The 26,127-nt window shown below is 44.7% G+C and overlaps 1 protein-coding gene across 2 annotated transcripts in view; it reads left to right on the forward strand.

The window, feature by feature from the left end:
* AGAP1 (ArfGAP with GTPase domain, ankyrin repeat and PH domain 1) overlaps nucleotides 1-26,127 on the forward strand; it is a 377,584-nt gene that overhangs the window by 199,715 nt on the left and 151,742 nt on the right. For both annotated transcript variants that reach the window (XM_044303243.1, XM_044303242.1), the window contains exons 3-6: nucleotides 3,144-3,231; nucleotides 8,479-8,564; nucleotides 9,130-9,271; nucleotides 12,832-12,966. In XM_044303243.1, coding sequence (XP_044159178.1) covers nucleotides 3,144-3,231; nucleotides 8,479-8,564; nucleotides 9,130-9,271; nucleotides 12,832-12,966 — 451 coding nt within the window. The remainder of the gene's footprint in view (nucleotides 1-3,143; nucleotides 3,232-8,478; nucleotides 8,565-9,129; nucleotides 9,272-12,831; nucleotides 12,967-26,127) is intronic.

The raw sequence follows: 26,127 nt of genomic DNA on the forward strand, positions 1-26,127 counted from the left end.
AAACTTTAACTAGTGCAGTTTGAGAGCTGCCAGGGATCAGAACGAGTGAAGCTGGCCCACTCTGTTCCATAGTCAATGGAGGGTTTTGCAGACTTTCTGGAGCATTAATGAGTGTAAATTGCTTCACTTGTGATATAATAAAATCCAGAATATAACGCTGAACGCCTCAGCCTGTGCGGCCGGTGCGATATTTGTATTCCGCTTTATTTCTGAGGAGTCTGGTTCCGCTCCATCTGTGAATAATTACATCTTCTCACTCTTGCACACTGGTTATTTCATTACATTGGAAAGCTGGAGAGAATTATCTAAGATTCCTGAGCCAATGGCCTAATCCAGGAGCCAGGAAAAAGCTCTGTATTCATCTGCATGTATGGAAAGTATGGCTAGATAGCTGCAGTTCCCAGGCTAGGTAGGGGATTTATGTGACTGGATCCAGGCATTGGTGCGGTGAGAATAGAGATGTGAGGTGGACATGCTGGGCGCCGAGTGTACTGATGAGGGAGTCCCACATTTGTCAGTGATTTCAGAATCACTTTAGGGCAGTGGTCTGCAGCTTGTAGCCTCCCGAGTGGAGGAGACACAGTTGTCTAGGCTACAAAATGTTTGCTGTAAGACGTTAAAGGGGTTGTCTCAGTTCAACAAATGGCATTTATCATGTAGACAAAGTTAAAAGGGTTCTGCACTTTGTTTAAACTGATGAGCTATCCTCTGGATAGATCATCAGCATCTGATCGGCGGGGGACTGACACCGGGAGCCCCGCCGATCAGCTGTTTGAGAAGGTAGCGGCGCTCCCGCAGCGCCGCGGCCTTCTCACTGTTTACTGCTGGCCCAGTGACGTCACGACTAGTATCACTGGCCTGGGCTGGGCTACGTTCTGTTCACTTAAATGGAGCTTAGCCCCGCCCAGGCAAGTTGATACTAGTCGTGACGTCACTGGGCCAGCAGTAAACAGCGAGAAGGCCGCGGCACTCCTTGAGCGCCTCTGCCTGCTCAAACAGCTGATCGGCGGGGTCCCGGGTGTCGGACCCCCGCCGATCAGATGCTGATGATCTATCCAGAGGATAGATCATTAGTTTAAACAAAGGGCAGAACCCCTTTAATACAAGGCAGTTACTAATGTATTGTGGTTGTCCATATTTCCGCCTTTGCTGGCTGGATTCATTTTTCCATTGCTTTGCGCACTGCTCGTTTCCAGGGGTTATGACCACTGCTGCAGTGCAAATACAAGGCGGCTGGAATGGGAGCTGCTGCACATGCACCTATACATGCTCCCACAACCCAGAGAGGCCAGCACCTTTTCCTATAGTGTGTAAGTACGGCCACCGCTGCTGGATTACAGGGTGGTCGTAACCCCTGGATACGAGCAGTGTATGATGTGATGGAGAAATGAATCCAGCCAGCAAAGGAAGCAATAAGGCCAATTACAATACATTAGTAAGTGCCTTGTATTAACTTTCTCTACATGATCAATGCCATTTGATGAAGTGAGACAACCCCTTTAATATGGTAGTCTATATTGTGTTGTGCAGTCTTGCTCTATTTAGATCCCCATGTTTTTTTGCCTACTTTTGATCTAATTCCCAGACCTCAAGACCTGTGTTATGTAGAGGTTGGTTCTGAAAGTCCTAAAGCGCCCATACACCTTCAAACATTGCCGGACTATAGTTATTCTTCCCGACTCCTCCATACACATGCACAATGAACTCAGCCGAGCATGCAGGTGTTCTCATTGGAGACAGAGGAGTAAGCTGCTGTCAGACTTCTCTGGAGGTGACTTATCTCCCTTCAGAACTAAAGGATCGGACATTGAAATGACAAATCCCATACACCCATATGAAAGCGGCATCGGCTGACTTTGCTCTTAAGTGTATGGGTTATTTTATTTTCCTGAACATTAAATGTGAGATTGTCTAGTGATGTTTCCGAGTTTTCTACTCCATCCCCTTACTGGAGTGAGATTGTGAATAAATAATGGTGGTCGTGCTGCCCAATACAAAGGAGTCCGTCAGGTCAAAGGTATATCAGATTTTCAAGCTGCTCACAATGCAGCCACACAATAAATTCGGGGGTCGATGCACCAGAGGACATCCAAACCGGTGTAATGAAAATATGGCGCACAATAGTGAAGTTCCGCAAGGATATATTTCCCAAGGATATTTATTATACTCACAAGAGAGAGAATGATAAAAAGCATAAAACCATATAGTGGTTCCTCGTGTAGCACCTGACCTAGGTTTCGGCAGTCAGCTTCGTCAGGGGCGATAATTATCGCCCCTGTGGAACTTCACTATCCTCTGGTGCATCGACCCCTGAATTTGTGTGGCTGCATCGTGAGAAGCTTGAAAATCCGATATACCTTTGACCTGACGGACTCCTATGTATTGGGCAGCGCGACCACCATTACTTATTCGCTTGAACTTTATGTGAACTTGACCCACGTCACGCGATGGATCTGCAGCGCCGATAAGTACCCTACAACGTTTTGAGAGACTATTTCTTCTTCATATTGGAGTGAGATTGTGCACTTTATCAACTTTATATAAGGGTGCATCCGCACGACCATGAGTGTTTTGTGGTTCGCGAACTGCAGAGCTGCAAAACACTGATACCGGCCATGTGCACTCCACATCACAGTGTGGATTCATTGGGGCACATTTACGGCTTTTTAAAAGTGTTGCAAGTAAATGTGTCCCATTAACTTCATTGGGTCTGTGGTCAGCATACTGTGGCGAAATCTAGCACAGGTCCTATCTTTTGAGTTGCAGCCCTACAGATGCGGAAGCCCTTCCATGGGATCCACGTCCGTGCAGCCTGAAACGGCAGATCAGTGGGGGGCGCAGGGTGTCAGACCACCCCCCATCTGATACTGATGACCTGTCCTATTGGGGTGCTGCAGAGTGTGATACATTTACTCACTCTTCCTCCCCTCCAAGTCTTTGCAGGAAATTTAGAGCTCTGGATCTAAAAAAAATGGAGCTGTGACTAGGTTTTGTAGGGGTGTTGTTTTTTTTTTATGAAGATTTTATCTTGTTGCCTGCTCCAAAATCTGCTATGAACATCTGCTGTCTGAACATGTCCTTAAGTCTTGCCTCAAGTTAGTATTTTTTGTAGTAAGTAACTTTGTACATTTTATATCTTTCAGGGCATTGTGGGAAATCTAGCCAGTGGGAAGTCGGCATTGGTTCATCGGTATCTCACGGGTACTTATGTTCAAGAAGAGTCCCCTGAAGGTAAGTGGAAATAAGACTCTTAGTATGTTGTAATGATGCCCCGCAGAGTAGAGAGTCTTACCGGTGTCATTAGAGGCCTGTCTTACCCCTACACTATATGCACATGAAGCTCTGACCACATAGTCCTGACATTCACTCAATAGGTCACCCAGAATAGCGGTAATGTATCTTCTAACTATACGGTTGTAGCACCGGATTATATTGTCCTTCGGGGTGGGACATTACTTTTAGGGGATAATTGGGTTGGGCAGCACCAGTCATTACAGCTTAGTCATATTCTCAGTGATCAAGAAGATCCAGGACGTAGCCAACGTTTAGTCATCCATGTGAAAGCTGTATTAGCTACATGTCATATACCCAGCATGTTCAGAGATGACACCTGCCATGAACATAACACCATTCTGATCAGACTGCTTTTTAGCTACTTTTTGGCATTTTCTCCCTGTAATTCTTGGCTCTTTTTTGCTCTCCTTGTCATGTGTGAGGGACCCGGAAGCCTTCTGCCTCCGTGTCTTGTATATTCTGTGCATCCTTGGCTTAGTCTTTGACCGTCTTAAGTTCCTTCTTTTCCTCACTGCTTGTCCCATTGGTTCTTTACAGATATGGATGCAGGTAAATATTCATTCCCTGCGGGCTGAGGAGGCAGAGAGGCGGCTGAGATAATCTGACGTAGAGTTGACTCCTCCTTCTGTGTTTCTTCATCTCTGTCTTTCCTTTGCATCTTCTAGTTTGGGTTGCCTTCATCCCACTCCGTACCCGATTAGATTGTGTGTCATGTAGTAGCTTCATTTGTCTAATGTTACATGGTGTCTTTGGGATTTGTTTCAATCACCTATAAATAATGGCAGCGGCTGTGACGTGTAGTAATGGTTGTGTGTCTGCGCGTCTCCGAGTCATGAACTTGAACGGTCGTGCAAAGGAAACCAGAGTTGCAGGTAGCTTGTGAGTTTATAGACACCTCACCTCTCATTTGATCAGTACATTGCCTGTCAAAAATCCATACGTCATGGTGCTCCAGCTGTAGTAAAAAGAGCCGGACATAGCGGTTCAGGTTTTTATTTCATAGACTGAGGCTTTTACTGTTCACCACCATTCTTATCTATTTTTTGGCTCCATTCTCCTTGGCCGATTTTCTACTTTTCCTCTCTATTTATCTGCATTCTTCTGTCTAGCCCTTCTTTCTTTCCCATTTTACCTCTGCCTGTAACTATACCACTATATCCTATAGTAATTCATGTACATTCATCTCACATTTTCTCATTTTCAAATTACATTGAAACACATTCATTTTAGCACGATTTAAAAAATATTAGAATACTATCCACTTTTTTGTACTCTGTGTAATAAGTTTCTATACATATATGTCCTTCCTTAGGGTAAATGCACACTATCAGGATTGCATGTGGATTTTCCACGCAGATTTCAGTGCGGATTGTCCAGACGTAAATCCTGAACATGTGCATTTACCCTTATAGGGGTTCTCCAGGCTACAGATATTGACGTATCCTCCGGATAGGTCATCAACCTAACGTTGGTGAGGATCCGACACCCCCACTGTTGGCTGTTTCGGGCTGCCACAACGCTGGTAATAAACAGTTTATAAAGAGGAAGCAGAAGGCTCTGGACACTGGGTAGTTTCCGGCATCGGCGTAATGAGGTTCAGCTCCCATTCACGTGAATGGGAATAAATGGGAGCAGAGTTGGGGTACCCTGGCCTAGGCACTACACAGTGTACGGAGCGATCAGCCTTTAGCTTCGTCCACTGGTATTCACTTGCACCGTGGCAACCCGAAACAGCTGATCAATGGGGGTGCCGAGTGTCAGACCCCCTACTGATTGGATGTTGATGACCTCTCCTGAGGATGGGTAATATAAATGAGCAAATTCACTCTAACTAATCAGATGTGTTCAAAATCGGCTTTGAGGGGCTCAGACTTTTGTTGTTAGGGCCAGAGATTTCGCCTGGTCCTGTCAATCTTTTGCCTGTAGTGTTGCTACCAGTATTGGTTCAAAGAACAGAGGATCTGCTGCAGCTACCTGAGCAGATAGAGACATAGACTGTCTCGGCAGATAAGAACCATTCGGCCCATCTAGTCTGCCCAATATACTGAATACTATGGATAGCCCCTGGCCCTATCTTATATGAAGGATGGCCTTATGCCTATCCCATGCATGCTTAAACTCCTTCACTGTATTTGCAGCTACCACTTCTGCAGGAAGGCTATTCCATGCATCCACTACTCTCTCAGTAAAGTAATACTTCCTGATATTACTTTTATACCTTTGCCCCTCTAATTTAAAACGATGTCCTCTTGTAGCAGTTTTTCTTCTTTTAAAAAGTCACCTCCGCATTTGCGCAGGTGACTTTTGGGTACACCAATAAGTGAAGACAGCCCTCCTCTGTCTTAAGACTCTGCCTCCACATCTGGGTGTACCCAGATGTGAGCAGCACATGCTCAGTCGATGTCTGCGCTGCTTAGAAACCAGCAACAGATCCTCTGCGCTTGCCCGATAGTTAGAGAAGCTGCGCAGGCGTGAGATGCCTGGTCCTGTCAATAGAGGAGAGTCTCTTGAGCAGCGCGGTCAGCCCCTCTGTGCTCCAGGAGGCTGTTGTAGAACGAATTTGATTTGTTAGAGTAGATTCATATCAGCGTTCAGTCTATCCATTCGCCCGCTCCATTATAGGAGCAGAAGAACTGAAAGGACGGATTCGGGACATAGCTGAGCTTACGGGCCCCATAGACTATAATGGCGTCCGTTAGGTTTCCGCTCAGAGGAAGATTTTTGAAGCGGAGACAAAAGTCCTGCATGCAACGGAGCAGAAGAACGGCAATATCTGTACCCCAGAACCTTTAACGTGTTCTAAACCTATCCATATCCCGAGAAGTTAATGTATACATCCTCTTGGATGCCACCCACAAGCCAGCCATTACCCATAGGCACCCATTAAAAAAACATATATATATATGTTTAATACTTAATTTTTATACTGGATGGTGTGAGATTGTGTTGAATCGGTATCCTGAAAAATCCTATAACTCCATGCAAGACAGGTTAAGGGTAGACTCTTCTGTCAATGGTTTTGCAAAAAGTTTAGCGGAAGTATAAGATGATATCAATGAGGGAACATCTATAGACCAATATCACCAAAACCAACCAGCCTCAGAGCCATGGGGGCTGCACTGGCAGTGCCATATCAGCCTGGTTCCCTCCCCACTGTCTCAACAGTTGGAGCATTTTTTTGTGCCCACGTGGGTGATTTTTTTCTGGTTACATATTTTTCATCGCTTTGAAGCATATTTTATGTCGTTGATCCTTTTAATGTTGCATTATGTTTTGTTGGAAAGACATCAAATAGGATTCTCATTCTTGTTGGAGCACTCTTAATCTGGTTTTAAGAAAAACAAAGGGATTTATGCAGTCGCTAGAAAACCGGTTAATTGCTAGTTAGTGCTCTCCTTAGGACAGCATGATTTCATACACTGTATATGGCGGCAGTGCTTGCTGACATACATCTTTGGACGAGACAGTCATGGCACTTACTGACCCAATTGTAACAGATATTATATTAGGAAATTGGAGCGTGTCTAGTGTGGTTTAATGTGCCTATGGTTAGAAATCTCTTTCTTAGACCCTGCTCCATACAGCCTGCTCAGAAGCGTCAGTGGGATGCAGAGATTTGACGAGGCACGTTGATATCATGTATGGCGCCCCTGCACGAGATAAATATTACTGTGCAGCATTTCTTTTGGCAGTTTTGATGTTTTCTGCATTGATCTTCTGATTATTTCTTTGAGGATGTTCAGATTTCACATCTTCAAGGATGTTGCCTCCTTAAAGGAGTTATCCCATGATTAATGTTAAAATAAAAGTCAGACATCATACAGTTAGTACATTGTAATCTCTTTCTAACAAAAGAACCAGCCCTGTACCTTACATGGATCCAGAGATCTCCCCGTTCATTGCTCCAATTGCTCTGCTACATTTATTACCAAAGCTCCACCTCAAGGGGGGTGTCCTTTCTGCTGTAGCTCAGGGGGCGTGTCCATGCTCTCCCTATCACAGCTCACAGGAGGCAGTTGAAGGATGAAACTGAGCATGTGCGGCCATCTCAGTGAGCAGGACAAAGAAATTAGGAAAACAGGTGGCGCTATACAGATATATTTTATCGAATAACTCGGTGGCTATGCAAAAATTTTAACGACATGCAATTACAAAAGTATTCAGATCCAGGTGCTGGTTTGAAAACTGTAGAATATTTTTCTGTAGGACAATCCCTTTAAACTGCGCTGTTTTGACCTGTGTAGGTGGTTGCTTTGCGGTCTCTCCTACATAGATTCCACCATGGAGATACTGGGTAATGAACATGGACTACGTGTTGACTTGTTTGCTCTCTTGGGAGACCATGTATTCAGTCGTTCTGAGAGCTGTGTGAAATAGGACACAGCTCGGAGCTTCCATTTGTATTATAGAGAAGGAAATCGCAGGAGCGGAGGATTTCGACAGTTCATTAGTATGGCAGGGCTCAATCTAAACTCAGCGTATTTCATATAGGGTGAGAGGTGTCCCTAGATAAGTCCTTACATTTGTTGGTGATGGCTGTATACCCTCCATTTCTGGGTGCAGACCATAGGAAACGGTCGACCATTTGCTTTTGTGCGTCTATGTACTATTTTTTTCTCACACATCAGAATTGTTTTTACATCGTCCTGTGGTGCCGTTATGATTTTACCTCTTCCATCCTGTGCTATGCCATGTGTTGTATATGCCGCCTGTACAGAGGGCAATACTGCAGTCACCAGCTGCTGCCATACATCGCCTGCTATCATCAAGGTGGAGCTTCAAGTCTACGGATGAGTGTAGATTTGGGCTCCGGCAAAGCACTGGTTGTACGCAGCGCTGCCTTCTGGTATTTGACGCTGTTTAGTCTGTCACCACATTCATCGGCTACTAACACCAGGACATTGCTTGTAAAGACTTTGTAGTTAGGTACAGGGGTTCAGAGAATGATTACAGCGATGGGTTAAATGGATTAACCTTAAATTGGATCGGCATGTATGTAAATGGTGGGGCTTAACTAACGCAGTCCCAAATATTCATTGTAGAGTTGGTGCCTTATGGTCCTCGTACCCACAATTCTCTTACAAGCAAAGTCCCATCCTCCCCCTCTCGTCTCCCTCGTACATGTCCATCCTTGTGAGTTCTTAGGTTTCTTATTATTATTATTAACTCGTTCATCTGTGACAGGTGGCAGGTTCAAGAAGGAGATTGTGGTGGATGGCCAGAGCTACCTCCTACTGATCCGGGATGAGGGGGGACCCCCAGAAGCACAAGTAAGAACCCTGCTTTATTCCTTGCTTAGGCTACTTTCACACTGGCGTTTTGGCTTTCCGTTTGTGAGATTCGTCATGGGCTCTCACAAGCGGTCCAAAACTGATCAGTTTTGCACTAATGCATTCTGAATGGAAAAGGATCCGCTCAGTTTGCCTCCATTCCGTCTCCATTCTGCTTTGGAGGCGGACACCAAAACGCTGCTTGCGTCCTTCTGTTCTGACACACAATGTAAGTCAATGGGGACGGATCCGTTTTCACTGACACAATCTGGCACAATAGAAAACAGATCTCCCTTTGACTTTCAGTGGTTGTTCAAGACGGATCCATCTTGGCTATGTTACAGATAATACAAACAGATCCGTTCTGAACGGATGCAGACGGTTGTATTATCTGAACGGATCCGTCTGTGCAGATCCATGACGGATCCGCACCAAACGCGAGTGTGAAAATAGCCTTAATCTGCTCAGCCATAATTCCATTCTGCATTAATCCATACAGCTCTCTTATTGTACATTAGTCTTTCTCAGCCCTCTTCATGTTTCTTTTGTTTTTCTCCCCCTTCAGTTTGCTATGTGGGTGGATGCTGTAATCTTTGTCTTCAGCTTGGAGGATGAGATCAGTTTCCAGACTGTCTATCACTACTACAGCCGGCTAGCCAACTACCGCAACACCAACGAAATCCCCATGGTGCTTGTGGGGACTCAGGGTGAGTGATGTCGATACCTTCACTCCTTTGTTGCCAGTAGGTTACATTGCTAGTGTGTGCTTGTGGGGCGCCGGCTTTCAAAACTGGGAAGACACTGCCATCTAGTGGCAGCACTGCTAACTGCACTCCATGGATTTTACTGCTTTTCCTTAGTGGTAACCCGTTTTATTTCACAGTAGTAGAATAAATAAATAAAAGTTACAGCAGGATATTAGTTTTTAAAATGACATTCACTTCCCCATATTCCAGAGGTTTAGGTACATCACCAAGAATGCATGCACTTATTTATCTAATCTATATGTAATAAGAGTAAAGATTTCCTCGGGAACCATTGTACAGATGAGTTTTAATAACCATAATATATTTCCAGGTACAACTCAATTGACTGTAATATCATAAAAATAAATGGAGCACAACACTATGCTTTGTATGTTTACTCAATGATAAGTTATGTCAGAACCACTAAGGGTACTTTCACATTAGCGGCAGGGAGTCTGGCAGGCTTTTCCGGCGGGTGAACAGCCTGTCGGATCCATCCTGCCGCTAGTTCACGTGTGCCCCCGGACTGCCACTCCGTCCCCATTGACTATAATGGGGGCGGGGGTGGAGTTCCGGCGGCAGCCAGACTAAAACTACGACATGCAGTACTTTTAGTCCGGCTGCCTCTCGCCATGCGCTGCCTTGCTGCCGCCGGAACTCCGCCCCCATTATAGTTAATGGGGACGGAGCGGCAGTCCGGGGGCACACGTGAACTAGCGGCAGGACGGATCCGACAGACTTTTCACCAGCTGGAACAGCCTGCCGCTAGTGTGAAACTCGCCTTATACATTACTTATTGGGGCTTATGTTGGAAAATGTGTGCATTACAAATGCTGTATGCCAGGTAGTAGGACTTCATGTATGAGTACAGCATTGTTATCTTTAACAGGCTCCTAGAGGCTCCTTTACTTGTAGTTTGATACAGTCAAAGGGTTGTGCACTTTTGCTAATGTGAATATCCAGCTCAGTCAGTTGGGCATGCATATTGTCTCTATGGCAGTGTTTCCCAACCAGTGTGCCTCCAGCTGTTGCAAAACTACAACTCCCAGCATGCCCGCACAGCCAAAGGTTGTCCAGGCATGCTGGGAGTTGTAGTTTTGCAACAGCTGGAGGCACACTGGTTGGGAAACACTGCTCTATGGAGGCAGGGTGAAATGATTTGTATGAGTCTTTGGGAACAACAATAGGGAATTAACCAGAACATTCCCAATCTCCTCTGTCTACTGGTTACCATATACCTTATACCTGACCCCACACTTTTCAGCAAGTTGGGAGAAATGGCTGTTAGGTTATGGCTGCAGCTTATTCAACCATCTCATACATGACCAGCTTTGGCGCTATATTACACCAACAGGTTTTCCGACCAGTCATTGGTCAGATGGCCGTTTACACACACAGATCTTTAGTTATACACTCCAACTTTTGGTCTGATTGGTCAGATAATCTGTTGGTGTAATACAGCCCTTAGATTTTCAGCACATCCTACCAAAAGCAAAAGGGTTCCTCATAAAAATACTGACTTTTAGCCTCTTTAAATTTCCGTCAAGATTTTATTTTTTCTGCTCCTATGTAAAAATGGCAAAAAATGAACTGATTGTTCCATTCCTTTCAGTGGGTTCTTAAAACCACCAGTTTATAAGCATCTTGGCAAAAAGTTTATCTTGTTTAAAGGGGTTATCCAAGACCAAAAACTTCCCCTCCTATATGCCGGGTCCCTCACAATGAATATACTTACCTGGCTCCCTGCACCGCTCCGGGTCCCTTCACCACTTCTTCAGCTTCTCCCCGTGCGCAGGGCGGGGGGAGCAGCCAGTGTCAGGCTGAGACGGGGACGAGCCTTCCTAGCGTCACCCGCGATGCTAGGGAGGCTCGTCCCCACCTGCCATTGGTTGCTCCCACCGACACCGGATGTTTTCATTCGCGTACAGGGAGAAGCAGCAACGGTGCAGGGAGCCAGGTAAGTCAATTAATTGTGAGGGGCTCGGCATATGGGGGAGCATTTTATAGTCTTGGATAACCCCCTTAAGTTTAGGCCCCGTGCACATGACTGTATATTTTTCCCGCATCCGATCTGCATATTTTTGTGGTTTGGTGTGGACCTGTTTATTTCAATGTAGCCGCAAAAAATGCAGACCACGCACCATGTGCTATCCACCTCAGTGTGTGTCCATTCTGCCAGACCGCAAGAAAGGTAGAACGTGTCCAATACTTGTCCATTTGTGGACAGGGATAGGACATTTCTGCAGACGTACAAAAATAATGGCGGCATGCACATGGCCGGTATCCGCGTTTAGCGGACTGCAAAACACACAAGGCCGTGTGCTTGAGCCCTTACTGTGGTCACTGCTATATTTCACATATCTCCACTTGCATGCATACTGACGGTGGCAGCGTTCTTGTAGTACATTACATTTTACTGACCCTGATTTAGTTTAGCTGCATTCACATTGTACAGGCTACAGAGCATTATTTCTGTATCTGACCCTGTGCTTCGCTTGCTCTGGTGTTTTGCAGTGTCCTTTACAACAGGCACTGTACGGTGCAGTTGAGGGCATCTCTGACACCAAGCTTGTTGATTGTTTCCATTGCCCACCAGCATAACTGTGAATAAAGCAGGTGGGAACCTAACAAAGTTTCTAATCATTTTCTAAAACAGTTCTCAGACTCTTTTAGGATGTGTCATTAATAAAATTAGACTCTTAAAGGGGTTGGCCAGTATCTATTACTAGCTGCACATGTGCTATTAACAGCTCCTGCATGCAGCTAGTAGTAAACCTTATTAAACCATCGTCGACGATGTCCTATGGCTTAATGAGACTAATTAATATATACTTGCAGGTCCATTCATCTGCTGCCAGTTGCTTCACTGTGGACATGGCCGTTGATGAAGGGTCCCGTCCATCGGTGGATCATTCACACTGGGGACAGACTGCGCATGCACTAGTGAATGGAGGCTGCCGATGGACCAGACCCTCCATCAGTGGCCATGTTTGGAGCGAAATACCCAGAAGCAGGTGTGAGGACCTGCATTTATATATGAATTAGTCTTTACAACACTTGGTGAAGAATGATACGTTACCATCTGCCCTGGACGCTGGATATTTTGCTAGATCTAGTGCTAGGTTGGAAACAAGACTGGTATTAAAAGTTGATGGATACTTCGAACAATCCTCTATCTGGCCTAATATAATATATCCAGAATTGCATAAGTAGAGTAAGTTTGATGTATGGACCTGCATGTTGCACCTTTATGAACATGGTGTCTGAGCTGAAGGCGGCATCCTATAGAGCAGGAGGAGCTGAGCAGATTAATATGGGAAAGAAACAGCAAAGCTTGTGATTTATATCTGTGCGTGCTCCTTCTGGGCTTTTAAGTCAAGGAGATGGTCTGTGAAGGAAGATACAAGACCACTTGATCTCATTATTGCAGCGTTCTGCATTCCTCCCGCTACGTAGCTGATTTTGAACCTGAAGCCTTTGTTGTTGCCCCTATAGTTATTGGATGACGTTTGTCCCTACAGATGCCATCAGTTGCAGTAACCCTCGTGTAATAGATGATTCCCGTGCACGAAAGCTTTCCAATGACCTCAAGCGATGCACTTATTATGAAACCTGCGCCACCTATGGGCTTAATGTGGAACGCGTCTTCCAAGATGGTAAGTCATAGTCTTATGGTCCTAGTCATGACCTGCATGAACAGGATGGGTATTTGATTCTCAGTGTGACAGCTTTGCCAGATATCCATTTGATACAAGTATTACTTTATTATCAAGTATTTCTATTCATCTAACTGGCTTTTATGTCGAGCTGCACCTCTCTAGCGGTGGTCAGCTTGATTAAATGGCCACCTACAATTTTATTTCAGTAACAGGTGAAAAATTAAAAAAATGGAAAGGGTTTTTGCCACATTAAAGACTTATCACTTATTCACAGGATATGCGATAAATGTCTGATTTCTCAGGACACACATCTGACCTTTGCTCCATTCAGACTCCTCCTCACTGTACCCAGGAGGACTTGGGACCTCGATATTAGTGATGGATGGGGTCCGAGCAGTGATCTTTCATATTTACATGACCGTGAAAAATCTGCTTTCCTGAATTCTCCATGTTCTCTGTCTGTTAATCCAATATCTCCCTCTAGTGGCAATCTGAATAAATCACCCATGTACAGCTGTCGTTAAAAAAAAAGTACTCTCGTCCCTGTGGTCCAGAAATCCTGCTAATTTCGGCACAAGACAAAAAAGCTCCAATTGGGGATTCACATCAATGTGCTGAATAGTCTGACACTGACAGCTTCGACGGTATAGCTTAAGGGTACTTTCACACATGCGTTGTTTGATTCCGGCAGGCAGGTCCGTTGCCTAAACTCCCTGCCTGATCAGGCAAGCTGTATGCAAACTCATGTCATTTTTTCTGACTGATCAGGCATTTTTTTAGACTTAGGCTGAGTTCACACGGGTGTGACGGATTTGTTCAGGATGCGTCCCGGGTGTATTGCGGCAAACCCGCGCGAGTAGGTACCCAATTGCAGTCAATTTTGACTGCGATTGCGTTCCGTTGTTCAGTTTTTATCGCGCAGGTGCAATGAAGTTCAGGTTTGGGTTCAAGGTTGTGTAGATGTAATTATTTTCCCTTATAACATGGTTATAAGGGAAAATAATAGAATTCTTTAATACAGAATGCTTAGTAGAAGGTCAATTGAGGGTTAAAAAATAAAAAATAATTAACCTTCTCCTCTTGATCGCGTAGTTGCCGATCTCCTTCTTTAATCATGAGCTGCCGGCTAAAGGACCTGTGGTGACGTCACATCACATGGTCCAATCATGATCCAATGATGGACCATGTGATTGGACCATGTCATGTGACGTCACCACAGGTCCTTTAGCTGGCAGCTCATGATTAAAGAAGTAAGGAGATCGGCAACTACGCGATCAAGAGGAGAAGGTGGGTTTATAATTTTTTAACCCTCAATTGACCTTCTACTAAGCATTCTGTATTAAAGAATTCTATTATTTTCCCTTATAACCATGTTATAAGGGAAAATAATACAGTGAATAGACTGTCCTCTTAGCAACCATGCGTGAAAATTGCACCGAAACGGCACTTGCTTGCGATTTTCACTCAGCCCCATTCACTTCTATGGGGCCTGCGTTGTGTGATAAGCGCACAATATAGAGCATGCTGCGATTTTCATGCAACGCATAAGTGATGCGTGAAAATCAACGCTCATGTGCACAGCCCCATAGAAATGAATGGGTCCGGATTCAGTGCGGGTGCAATGCGTTCAACTCGCGCATCGCATCCGCGCGGAAATCTCGCCCGTGTGAACTCAGCCTTAGGCTACTCTCACACTAGCGGCACGGACCTCTGGCAGGCTTTTCCGTCAGGTCAACAGCCTGTCGCTAGTGCCCGGGTGCCCCTGAGCTGCCGCTCCGTCCCCATTGACTATAATGTGGGTGGGGCGGAGTTCCGGCAGAGGCACGGAAGCGCATGGCAAGAGGCTGCCGGAATAAAACTACGACATGTCCGACATTTATTCAGGCAGCCTCTCGCCGTGCGTTGCTGTGCCTCCGCCGGAACTCGGAACTACCCCTATTATAGTCAATGGGGACAGAGCGGCAGTCCGGGGGCACACGGTCACTAGCGGCAGGATGGATCCGACAGGCTTTTCACCCGACTGAACAGCCTGTCAGAGGTCTGTGCCGCTAGTGTGAAAGTAGCCTTATCAGGATCCTGATCATTCTGAAAAATGCCTGATCAGTCAGAAAATTACATTGCAATACCGGATCCGTTTTTCCGGTGTCAGGGTACGTTCACACTTGCAGCAGAGTGATCCGGCAAGCAGTTTCATCTCTGCAACTGCCTGCCGGATCCGTCAAAGCGTATGCCAACTGATCAGGATCCTGATCCGTCTTACAAATGCATTGAAGTGCCGGATTAGTCTTTCCGCTGTCATCCGATAAAACGTATCCGGCATTTATTTTTTCCAGCTTTTTTTCGGTCTGCGCATGTGCATCCGGCATACCGGTATTTTTAATGCCGGATCCAGCGCGAATACCGTACATTCCTATGGAAAAAAAATGCCAGATCCAGCATTCAGGCAAGTCTTCAGTTTTTTGGGGGGCTGGAGATAAAACCGTTGCATGCTGTGGTATTATCTCCACCCTGATCAAAAAGACTGAACTGAAGACGTCCTGATGCATCCTAGGACGGAACTCTATGCCGGAAAAGAAAAACGCAAGTGTGAAAGTACCCTAAGGTTCAGCAGCCGAGACAGGGCTCCCAATGCAGTGTCTAAGTCCTCCACACAATGTTGAGGAACACTGGTCTCGAGAAATTAGTACAGTGTTTTCTGCCACTTAATATTGATTTCCTAAGGGCGACAATACAGTTGAATGTGGAGCGGTGCCTGCTTGACACTAGGGCAATGTTGCATATCCCCCGCTCTGCGGCACCTACCCTTTGGGGTGTGTACCTACCACAGGTTGAGAAATACTGTTCTAGACACTTGGAACACCAACCTACCTGGTTAAGCGAGCGGCTGTCTTGCTGTTCAGCCTGGCACCTCCCCTGCCATAGTCATGAACATGCAGAAGAGCATGAATGTGGGCAAGTTATTTGCCCCTTATTGTCCAGCGTTTTACCACAGGGTTTTATGTTGTCCCTAAGAAAACACTGAAAAAAATGCATTTTGTATAATGTTACATTGAAGCAGAGTTGACCTCTTAATCCTTTAGAATTGCCTCAGTCTTGGGAGAATATGGCATCACCTAATGGTCTAACATTTTACATGGGAAAGTCTAAAGCATGGAAACATCAGCTTATCATTGAGAAATATTGAAATCCCCTTTAAGTGTGCTATCTGGGGTTGGGTACACATCAGTGATGGCAGGCATTAAGGGGGTTGTTCACCTTTATGACCTTTTTTACAGACCCCACAGTGTTGGCTGGACCTGCAGCGGTAACCATATTTACCTGATCCCCGCTGCTGGGGTCCAGCTTCCTCTCTGTCCCGCCGACTCTAAAAGGTCCTGTTCCTCTCTTCAACATCCTATTTGACACTGGTTCACGTGACCACTGCAGCCAATGAGTGGTCACTGCTGCAGCCAGTTATTGGCCTGTGACCCGATGTCAAATGTTAACGCAGGGAGACCCGAGACCAGCAGAGCTGGCGGGGCACTATGATTACCACCTCGGCTGTGTACGAAAGCTCATAAAGTTGAATGACCCATTTAAATGAGCAATTACATTGAGTAAAACAGCCGTGTCGGAAATGGTGACAGATTTGCATTAAAATGTTATCTTAAAGGGGTATTCCAGCTTATATTGATGGCCTCTAAATAGGTCTTCAGTGTCAGATTGGTTGTCTGACACCCAGCACCCCCAACGATCATCTGCAACCCCTCTTCTCAGAAGCTAAACACTGGATGGAGCCGGAAGTATAAGCCTCCGTCCATTGTGCTCAGCTCTCACTCACTTGAATTCAGTTTAAATGCCGTTTCCAGTAAGTGCCAACAGCCGTCTCCATCTTCCAGTCCTGGCGCTGGTTATATCTGGCTGGCTATGGACATGGTCACATGCACCGCTCTAGCTAATGACTGCTTCCGCGATGCATGTGCCCATGACCATGCATGGCTGAATGTAAGCAGTACGTAGACAAGAAGATGGAGATGGGGGAGGCAGCAAGAGGACCAGAGCGACATGGAGCAGGTAAGTATGAATCTTCTATTACAGGGGAATGCTGCAGGCACACGCCTAAAAATCTGTATTATCGGAAAAAAGGAAATACATTTGGAAAACTGAAGTGTTTGGAAAAAGACGCGTTTGTGCGTTCATACATTGTGAAAGTAATTTAAAAAAAATTATCAGACAATATACAGTATATAATGTGCAGTAAGGTAACCGGGCACACTCTGTACACTACGTGCAGAATTATTAGGCAAATGAGTATTTTGACCACATCATCCTCTTTATGCATGTTGTCTTACTCCAAGCTGTATAGGCTCGAAAGCCTACTACCAATTAAGCATATTAGGTGATGTGCATCTCTGTAATGAGAAGGGGTGTGGTCTAATGACATCAACACCCTATATCAGGTGTGCATAATTATTAGGCAACTTCCTTTCCTTTGGCAAAATGGGTCAAAAGAAGGACTTGACAGGCTCAGAAAAGTCAAAAATAGTGAGATATCTTGCAGAGGGATGCAGCACTCTTAAAATTGCAAAGCTTCTGAAGCGTGATCATCGAACAATCAAGCGTTTCATTCAAAATAGTCAACAGGGTCGCAAGAAGCGTGTGGAAAAACCAAGGCGCAAAATAACTGCCCATGAACTGAGAAAAGTCAAGCGTGCAGCTGCCAAGATGCCACTTGCCACCAGTTTGGCCATATTTCTGAGCTGCAACATCACTGGAGTGCCCAAAAGCACAAGGTGTGCAATACTAAGAGACATGGCCAAGGTAAGAAAGGCTGAAAGACGACCACCACTGAACAAGACACACAAGCTGAAACGTCAAGACTGGGCAAAGAAATATCTCAAGACTGATTTTTCTAAGGTTTTATGGACTGATGAAATGAGAGTGAGTCTTGATGGGCCAGATGGCTGGATTGGTAAAGGGCAGAGAGCTCCAGTCCGACTCAGACGCCAGCAAGGTGGAGGTGGAGTACTGGTTTGGGCTGGTATCATCAAAGATGAGCTTGTGGGGCCTTTGGGTTGAGGATGGAGTCAAGCTCAACTCCCAGTCCAACTGCCAGTTTCTGGAAGACACCTTCTTCAAGCAGTGGTACAGGAAGAAGTCTGCAAGGTAAGAAAAACATGATTTTCATGCAGGACAATGCTCCATCACACGCGTCCAAGTACTCCACAACGTGGCTGGCAAGAAAGGGTATAAAAGAAGAAAATCTAATGACATGGCCTCCTTGTTCACCTGATCTGAACCCCATTGAGAACCTGTGGTCCATCATCAAATGTGAGATTTACAAGGAGGGAAAACGGTACACCTCTCTGAACAGTGTCTGGGAGGCTGTGGTTGCTGCTGCTCGCAATGTTGATGGTGAACAGATCAAAACACTGACAGAATCCATGGATGGCAGGCTTTTAAGTGTCCTTGCAAAGAAAGGTGCCTATATTGGTCACTGATTTGTTTTTGTTTTGTTTTTGAATGTCAGAAATGTATATTTGTGACTGTTGAGATGTTATATTGGTTTCACTTGATATTAATGAGTTTTTTGGGTTCATTGTTCAATAATAAAATTAATCCTCAAAAATACAACTTGCCTAATAATTCTGCACTCCCTGTATAGTGGGATCATCTAGAATTTAATATATACATAAAATCATAACACCATACATATGTTCCTAAAATGGCTGGAATGAATAGCCAAAAAATATTACTAAATAGACACAAAATGAATAAATAATAATAAATATGGGTAATGAATAGTCTATGATAAAATAGAACAGTGCAATAGATAGATAAGATAATACAATAGTCCTGACGCTCTCCCAATAGCAACCTATGCTGGTCACTTAGTGATAGAATTTGCTTCCAATGGTAGTCTATGCCGGCCAAGTCTATGCTGCTGTTACCAAAATAAAAGGTCTCAATAATCCTCCGGTAATAAATTGATTTGTACTTTCAATATACTTCATACAATATACTTCACTACTATAGCTTTAATATACTGAGTGTGCCCGGTTACCTTGCGACATTTTATCTAGCTATTTGAGAGGAAGGGTGATTCCTCTTACACCGTGTGCACCTCTACTAGTCACATCAGTTCAATTACAGTATATAATGTACCTCTATAAGTCATATGTCATCTGTGTAGGCCCACGGGCACCATTGTAACTAGAGATGAGCGAATTTCTGCTTATGAAATTCGTTCACACTTCGTGGTAAAAGGTGAATTGCGTTATGGATTCCGTTTCCACGGACCATAACGCAATTCTATGACGGAATGCATTACGGAATGCCTTTAGAGGCATTCCGTTATTAATTCCGTCATAATAGAAGTTTATGGGCTGCAAAACGGATCCGTCCCGTTTCCGTTATGCAGGGGAGTCCTCTCCTGCCTAAAGGAAACAGTACGGATCCTTATGCAGCCCATAGTCTTCTATTATGACGGAATGCCTCTAAAGGCATTACGTTATGCATTCCGTCATAGAATTGCGTTATGGTCCGTGGAAACGGAATCCATAACGCAATTCACCTTTTACCACCAAATGAAGCGCAAACGAATTTCATTACATGAAATTCGCTCATCTCTAATTGTAACCCACCTTAAAGGGGACTAATAATGAGTATTAGATCACAGTGTTAACAAGAGCGCTGCTCAGGGGAGAGGAGTCCTATCATATAGGGTGAGCTTTATCATCCCCTCTGCACCAGTTTTCTGATGAAAAAAAAAAGTTGCAAACTGTGTTTGTGACTTTTTAAACGCCACTGAGACAAAATTTAGTCGCAAGTGGCAGTTCTACGCCACCCTTGCCACTTTGTGAGAAGAGGGCAGGAGCAGCAGGCCTAGCAAATTTCTCTTCTAATAGGCCAGTTTTATGACTTAAATGAAGGCTGAAATCTACGGTAGCTTGGCGCGTAGACTGGCTATGAAGACCGGCCTGCATAGTGCCTTATACATGCTATATGTATTAACCCCTTCCTGACCAGAATAGTTTTTTTTTTTACACCCTGCCAAAACGCGGACAGGAATAAGACAGGTTATATTTTTTGGGGGGGGACCACGGAACGGAGCAACGGATGCAGACAGCACACGGAGCGCTGTCTACATCTTTTGCGGCCTCATTGAAGTGAATGGGTCCACATCCGAGCCGCCAAAACTGTGTCTCCGATGCGGACCAAAACAACGGCTATGTGCATGAGACCTAATGGACAGCGCTGGTTACTGCAGCACTGCTCCCATAGGAAGTGCCTTTATAATATAAGCAGAGGAACAAGCATAAAAGATCCATCTAAAAAGCATCCAGTAAAGACAAAAGAGCGGGTTCACGTCCAGCTACTCTTACATTACATTATTTAGTAAGGCACATCAAAAACGCACTAGACTTTCGCTTCTGTACATCCTTTTTGAACACATTGCTAAGGTATTCAGAGCTACAATGTGGATAATGAATAAGAGGGGACATTTCTGTTATTTTATGTCTTGTGGCCAGAGAAATGGCACAGTTGCCTTGTAACAACCCATCTAGAGACCGAGGTGACCACCATACAGCATTCGCCAGTAGCCACAGCCTTCCTTCCTGCTTTTTCCCAGAAACACGATCTGGATCGTGTTAGTAAGTAAGACCAGAGAAAGAAGGGGCAAGACCTCGGAGCCGAAACCAGTTTAATTGGAACATTTTATATACAATTCTGGAACATCGCTTTAATTTATCATCCACCTCTGAGAGTTCCCTTCATGCGTTATATGTATCTGTACACAAAGTGATGTTACTTCTCCTAGATCCATATCTGGCACCGCTTATGGCTCACAAGTTGAAGATCCGTGTGATTTACGCATCTCATGCCTCATAAAATGTTTTTCAAAAAACTAAAATTGGCTTTATTGTTCACTCTGTCTTGTTCCCACATGGTGCACTTGTACGTGGGCTCGTTGCACATCTGTTCCTACTTCTTTTTTGTTCCCATGACTAGTTGTTTCCACTTTATTTGTTTCTGAAAATGTTCATACAAGACACAAAATTACATATTTAATAGCCATTACTGTAAAATTCCTTTAGAGTAACTAAACCTGCACACAAACTTTTAATATGTTGTCCCTAATGCTCTAATGTGCTTTATTAATAAATGTTCTATTTTTACTACACTTTTCCCTGTCTAAAGCGCACCAGTCACAGTACGCTTAAAACTCTGTTCTCTGTACACAGCCCAGCGGTATACGGAGTACATTTTATCAATGTGGCCACAGCAGCGCTGTGAGTATGGCAGGAGCGCACATTAGTGTTCCTGCCCGTGCTCCTCAGAGGATTACTAACTCTTGGCATAGCACATGGGTACCCTGTACCCATGTACTATGATGGCCAACTAATGGTGACATGTGCAGGCACGGCACAAGACCCCTGCTATCACTTAGACCAGGGGTGCACAACCTTTTTTGGTCTGGGGGCCGCATTGTCACATCGCTCTATTTCGAGGGGCCGCAAATAAAAAAATGTTGATCGGCGCTCATCTGCCTATTACACAAGCCAGTGCAAAGTGACTGGGGAGGAGTGATCACTGCCACAGTCGTGCTGCAGATAATCGGACATCTTTCGTCCTGATAAAATATGCAAATCAGCCGACAAATAAGCAATTCCTTGTTTATCAACTGATCAGCTGCACGTTTATACTGGCCAGATATAAGATATGAGCGCTCCTATGAACACTTGTTCCCAGTAATTGTCCCAAATATCGTGCTGCAGCATAACCTCTGAAACCGAAGAGTTATACTTACTTGCTCCCCGCCTCTCTGGTTCTTCGAATTGCCTCCGCTGTTTACAACTGGCAGTGCATGGACATGGTCATACACCACTCCAGACAGGCTTAGGCGGTGATGTGGCCACAAGCAGCGTGTCACTTCTGAAGCCAGTCATTGACTGGAGCCGTGCAAGTGACCATGGCCATGCACTGACAGGTGTAAACAGAGCAGGAACCGGAAGATGGAGGCAGCGGGGGCAGTGCAGAGGACCGGAGTGGAGCAGGTAATTATGAATTTTCGATTTCAGAGGCCACGCTGCAGAAACTTGCTAAAAATCATTTTTTACCAGAAAAGTGGCAACATTTCCTTCCATCCTGCCTATTTTTTTTTATAAATCAGCGTTTTCCTTCACTACAGAGGACAGAGCTCACAGGTTACTACCTTCTCCTGCCAATCCAGTTATAGGCGCCCTGCAGTAACCAGTAAGCACATTACCTTGCTAGTGGGGAAGGCACCTATTGGTTAACGCTTGAATGACCAGGCCCGAAAAAGCCTTAAGGACCAAACACTTTTTTGTGATTTAGCGCGCGTGGTGGTTCAAATGGTTGTAACTATCTTATTTGTTTGACTACCAAAATAATTTTTGCAACAATTTTTATTTGGGGGAAACTGTACAAAACGTTTTTAAAAAGTATATTTGTTTCAAACTATAGCTCCTTATTCTTTAAATATGCAAACTGACACCAAAATAAATTATTATAATTGGTTCTCTATTTTGTGTAGGCCGTTTTGCTATATAATATGAAAAGTTTCTTGTGAATGGGGCGGTAATGGTGACGGTTTTGATTGGTGTGGGTGTTTTTTCTTTTATGTATCTTTTTTTTTTTTTTTTTTACTTAATATATTTCTGCTACATAATATGTCCCCCAAGAGGTCATAAAAAGACTTTGGGGCACACTGTCCCTTTTTTTAATTTTGTACTTTTTCATAAAAAGACTGTGGTGGGACAGTGAACACTCGTTTATTAAGCACTTTTTCCTTTTTATTAAATTTTCTAATTTATTTAGTTTTCACATTTTTTTTATAATTTTTTAACTTTTGTATATATTTTTACCACATAATTTTTCCCCAAGAGGTCACTGAAAGACCTTTGGGAGACAATAAGTGACTTTTTTTTTTTGTACTATTACCCCTGTAACTGGAGCATCCAAAGGAGCCCCAGTTACAGGGAAAGCAGCCTGCTGCAGAGGCTTTGTACCAGGGCAGCGCTCCTCTGTTCCCGAGACACCCAGCGATCACATGAACGCTGGGTCCACACTGCAGAGCGCTCATAGAGGAGAAGGCAGAAGCGCTAATAAAGCGCTTCTGTCTTCTCCTCGGCTTCCCCGCTCTCACTAATAGCCGGGGACCCTTTCTGCTCCTGCTACAGTGCAGGAGCAAAACCTGTGATCCATCTGCTGTGCGGCGCTCTGGGCAGAAACACAGCTGATTGTAGGATCAGCTGTGGCCGCAAACCATGGCTCTAGGGGCCGCATGCGGTCCGCGGGCCGCAGGTTGTGCACCCCTGACTTAGACCATGTTCATTGGCCAGCAGTGGTGATATGTATGTTGATGGCGCCTAATAATTCTAGTCCAGCGGGAACCTGAAACAACAGAGAATATAGCTCGGCACTGGAACCAAGGCATTGGTGACAGGTGAGTTTTTATTATTATTTTTTTTTCTTCTTCTGTACTCTGCTTGGCCATCTGAACATGAGTTCTTGGTTCTTGGAGAACCTCTTTTAAGGGAGTTGACTTGTAAATAAATATTACATTTTTCCAGTGTCTAGTTATTGCTGTTACATTCGGTTTATGGTGCCACCCAGTGTTCTTTTGATTCCCTCTTAATACATCCACCTAATGTGTCCAGTGCAGTGGTCACACATGCTCAGTTCCACTAACAGGATCCTCTTGCACACAGTTGGAGTTATTCCTGCAGCTGTAAAGGCCCCTTTACCACGGGCCAATTTCTCAGGCGATTGTCAGGAAGAAAGTGTTCCTTTCCGGAAAGCACCTGCTCGCCAGCGATCTCCTCCACAGTATGGGGAGGAGATATCGGTAATGCCATCGCTTGTCCTCCTACAGACTAGTTATTTGCCGGCAGCAGATGCTGTTTACGCAGCACAGTCTGCTGCCAGCAATCAACGATTTTTGCGACCACATGAATGATGCGATTACCCAATGAACAAGTGTGGGTGATTGGCGGCAATTTTACACCACCAGATAATCGCTAAGGATCGTTCTTTTGAACGCTCTTTGGCTATTATCTGCCCGAGAATCGGCTTGTGTATAGGATCCTAAAGAATAAGTGCAGTAGAAACAGCTTCTGCTCACTAGCACTGGACACATTAGGTGGACTCAAAAGAACATCAGGGGGCGCCATAACAAATGTGTAGCAGCAATATGTAGACACAGGAGCAGTGTTTTTACATGATTCCAATTGAAAAATTGATTTAAAAGAGGAATATAATATTTACTATATATTTTCTTGTGAATATAAAGGATTACAATATTGATTGGGCGAGCGCTGCAGCCTCTTCATTGGTAACATGGCTCTGTAGACCTGAAGGCCATATATTTAGTAGTAGTAGTTTGTAGGTCATCAATCTTGCAATCTTAGAAAACCATTTTAATTGTGATACAAACCCTTTAAGCAATCATCCACTAACTTATAATCTAATACATATTTCTGGTATAGAACTGCAAAATAGAATAAAATTGAAATATGAAACAACAAAGAGTTAGATCAGGTGGCCCAATTGTAGCTTGTGTAGTAGTATCGTCCAGCTGTCATGTGGAAGGTCGTGTGACCAACTTCAAATGCCATAGAAAAAGGATTAAAATCAGCAAAATCTTTATTTCTTCATATCCATGAAATATCCCTCCTTTGAGAAATTTCTGATGCGTTTTGACCAAATCCGAGACTATAAAAACCTCCCCCATGTGTCGGGCAACTCACTGTGGATATACTTACCCCTCTCCCCACTCCCTGCGCCGCTCCTGGTCCCCGCACCGCTACTGCTGCTTCTCCCCGTGCGCTGATGAAAACATCCTGCGTTGGGGGGAGCAGCCAATGGCAGGTGGGGACGGGGAAGAGCCTCCATAGCATCGCGGGTGAAGCTAGGGAGGCTCATTCATATCCCCGCCTGCTATTGGCTGCTCCCCCCGACACTGGTTATTTTATTCCGTGCACTGGGAGGAGCGGGGTAAGTATATTCAATAAGAGGGGCCCGGCATACAGGGAAGCTTTTTATAGTCTCGGAAAACCCCTTTAACATTTTATTCTATGACTAAGACTTTAGCTGGATCGAACTCCTTTTTCTATGGCCCACTTTTAGGCCACATTACAGGGGTCAGACATAAATCCAGTCCAGCAATTTAGCCCCTCAGAGGCCGCAGTCAGTAGTGACCACAGCATCTGAGAGGTTAGACAGAGGGGGCTCTTGATGTCCTGTGGTTGGCATCCCTTAATGCAACAGCTCGTAACAGAGTATTCATGGCAGTCAGGGCCTTCTGAAGGCTCCCAGGTCTGCCATGTCCCTGCTGCTATTGCATCCTGCCTGTCAGAATCGTTATGCAGTGTAATGCAGGAGTATTACAATGTATAGTATGTGATCAAAAGATCGCAAGTTCAAGTTCCCTAAGGGGACTAAAAATGCAGCAGAATTGTATAAAATATGCACCAAAAGCTGCAAGTAACACATGCAGCTTTTGTCGTGGAAACGCACTGAAACCCGCACAGAGAACAGCGGTTTATGTGGACCTTCTGCATGCGCAGGTACCTTAGGGTACAGCCGCACAGTTAGGTTATTTGACTTTTGGAAGCCAAAATCAAATCAAAATCTCAATACAACATTCTGAAGATGGGGCCATAGAGATCAGCGGTTCACTGTGAAGGGCTCATGAATATGGCGGTGTCACCGCTCTGTTCAAGAGTCATATATATATATATAACACAAAGGATGGGATTGGACCCATCATATAAGATCAGAAAAAACTTACCCAAATTTTTCTTTGGGTCTGCCTTCTTCCCTCTCCATCCTGTTCTTGTTGTAAATCATCAGTTTGTAGGGGGTGTCGGGTTCCTCCTCATAAAGTGTTGTCATATCTTGTCAATATGTCCACCTCTTTATCCATTAAAGGGGAAACCTAGCCAAAGATGTTCTTCTGGATTTCGAGTGTGGGCCTCAACTTGATAGTAGCTGGTGCTCACCTGAAGGATGTGAACATATCAGTCAGTATATGTCTGTGTTTAAAATTTAGCCACCTAGTATAGTCAGGAACCCCCGCATTGCAGAGAAGATCCATTTACTGTCGGTTAGGGCAGTGAGATTTTACACCATGACCACTCTGACTTTGTTGAA

The sequence above is a fragment of the Bufo gargarizans genome, chromosome 8, assembly GCF_014858855.1.
Source record: "Bufo gargarizans isolate SCDJY-AF-19 chromosome 8, ASM1485885v1, whole genome shotgun sequence".
Lineage (NCBI taxonomy): Eukaryota > Metazoa > Chordata > Amphibia > Anura > Bufonidae > Bufo > Bufo gargarizans.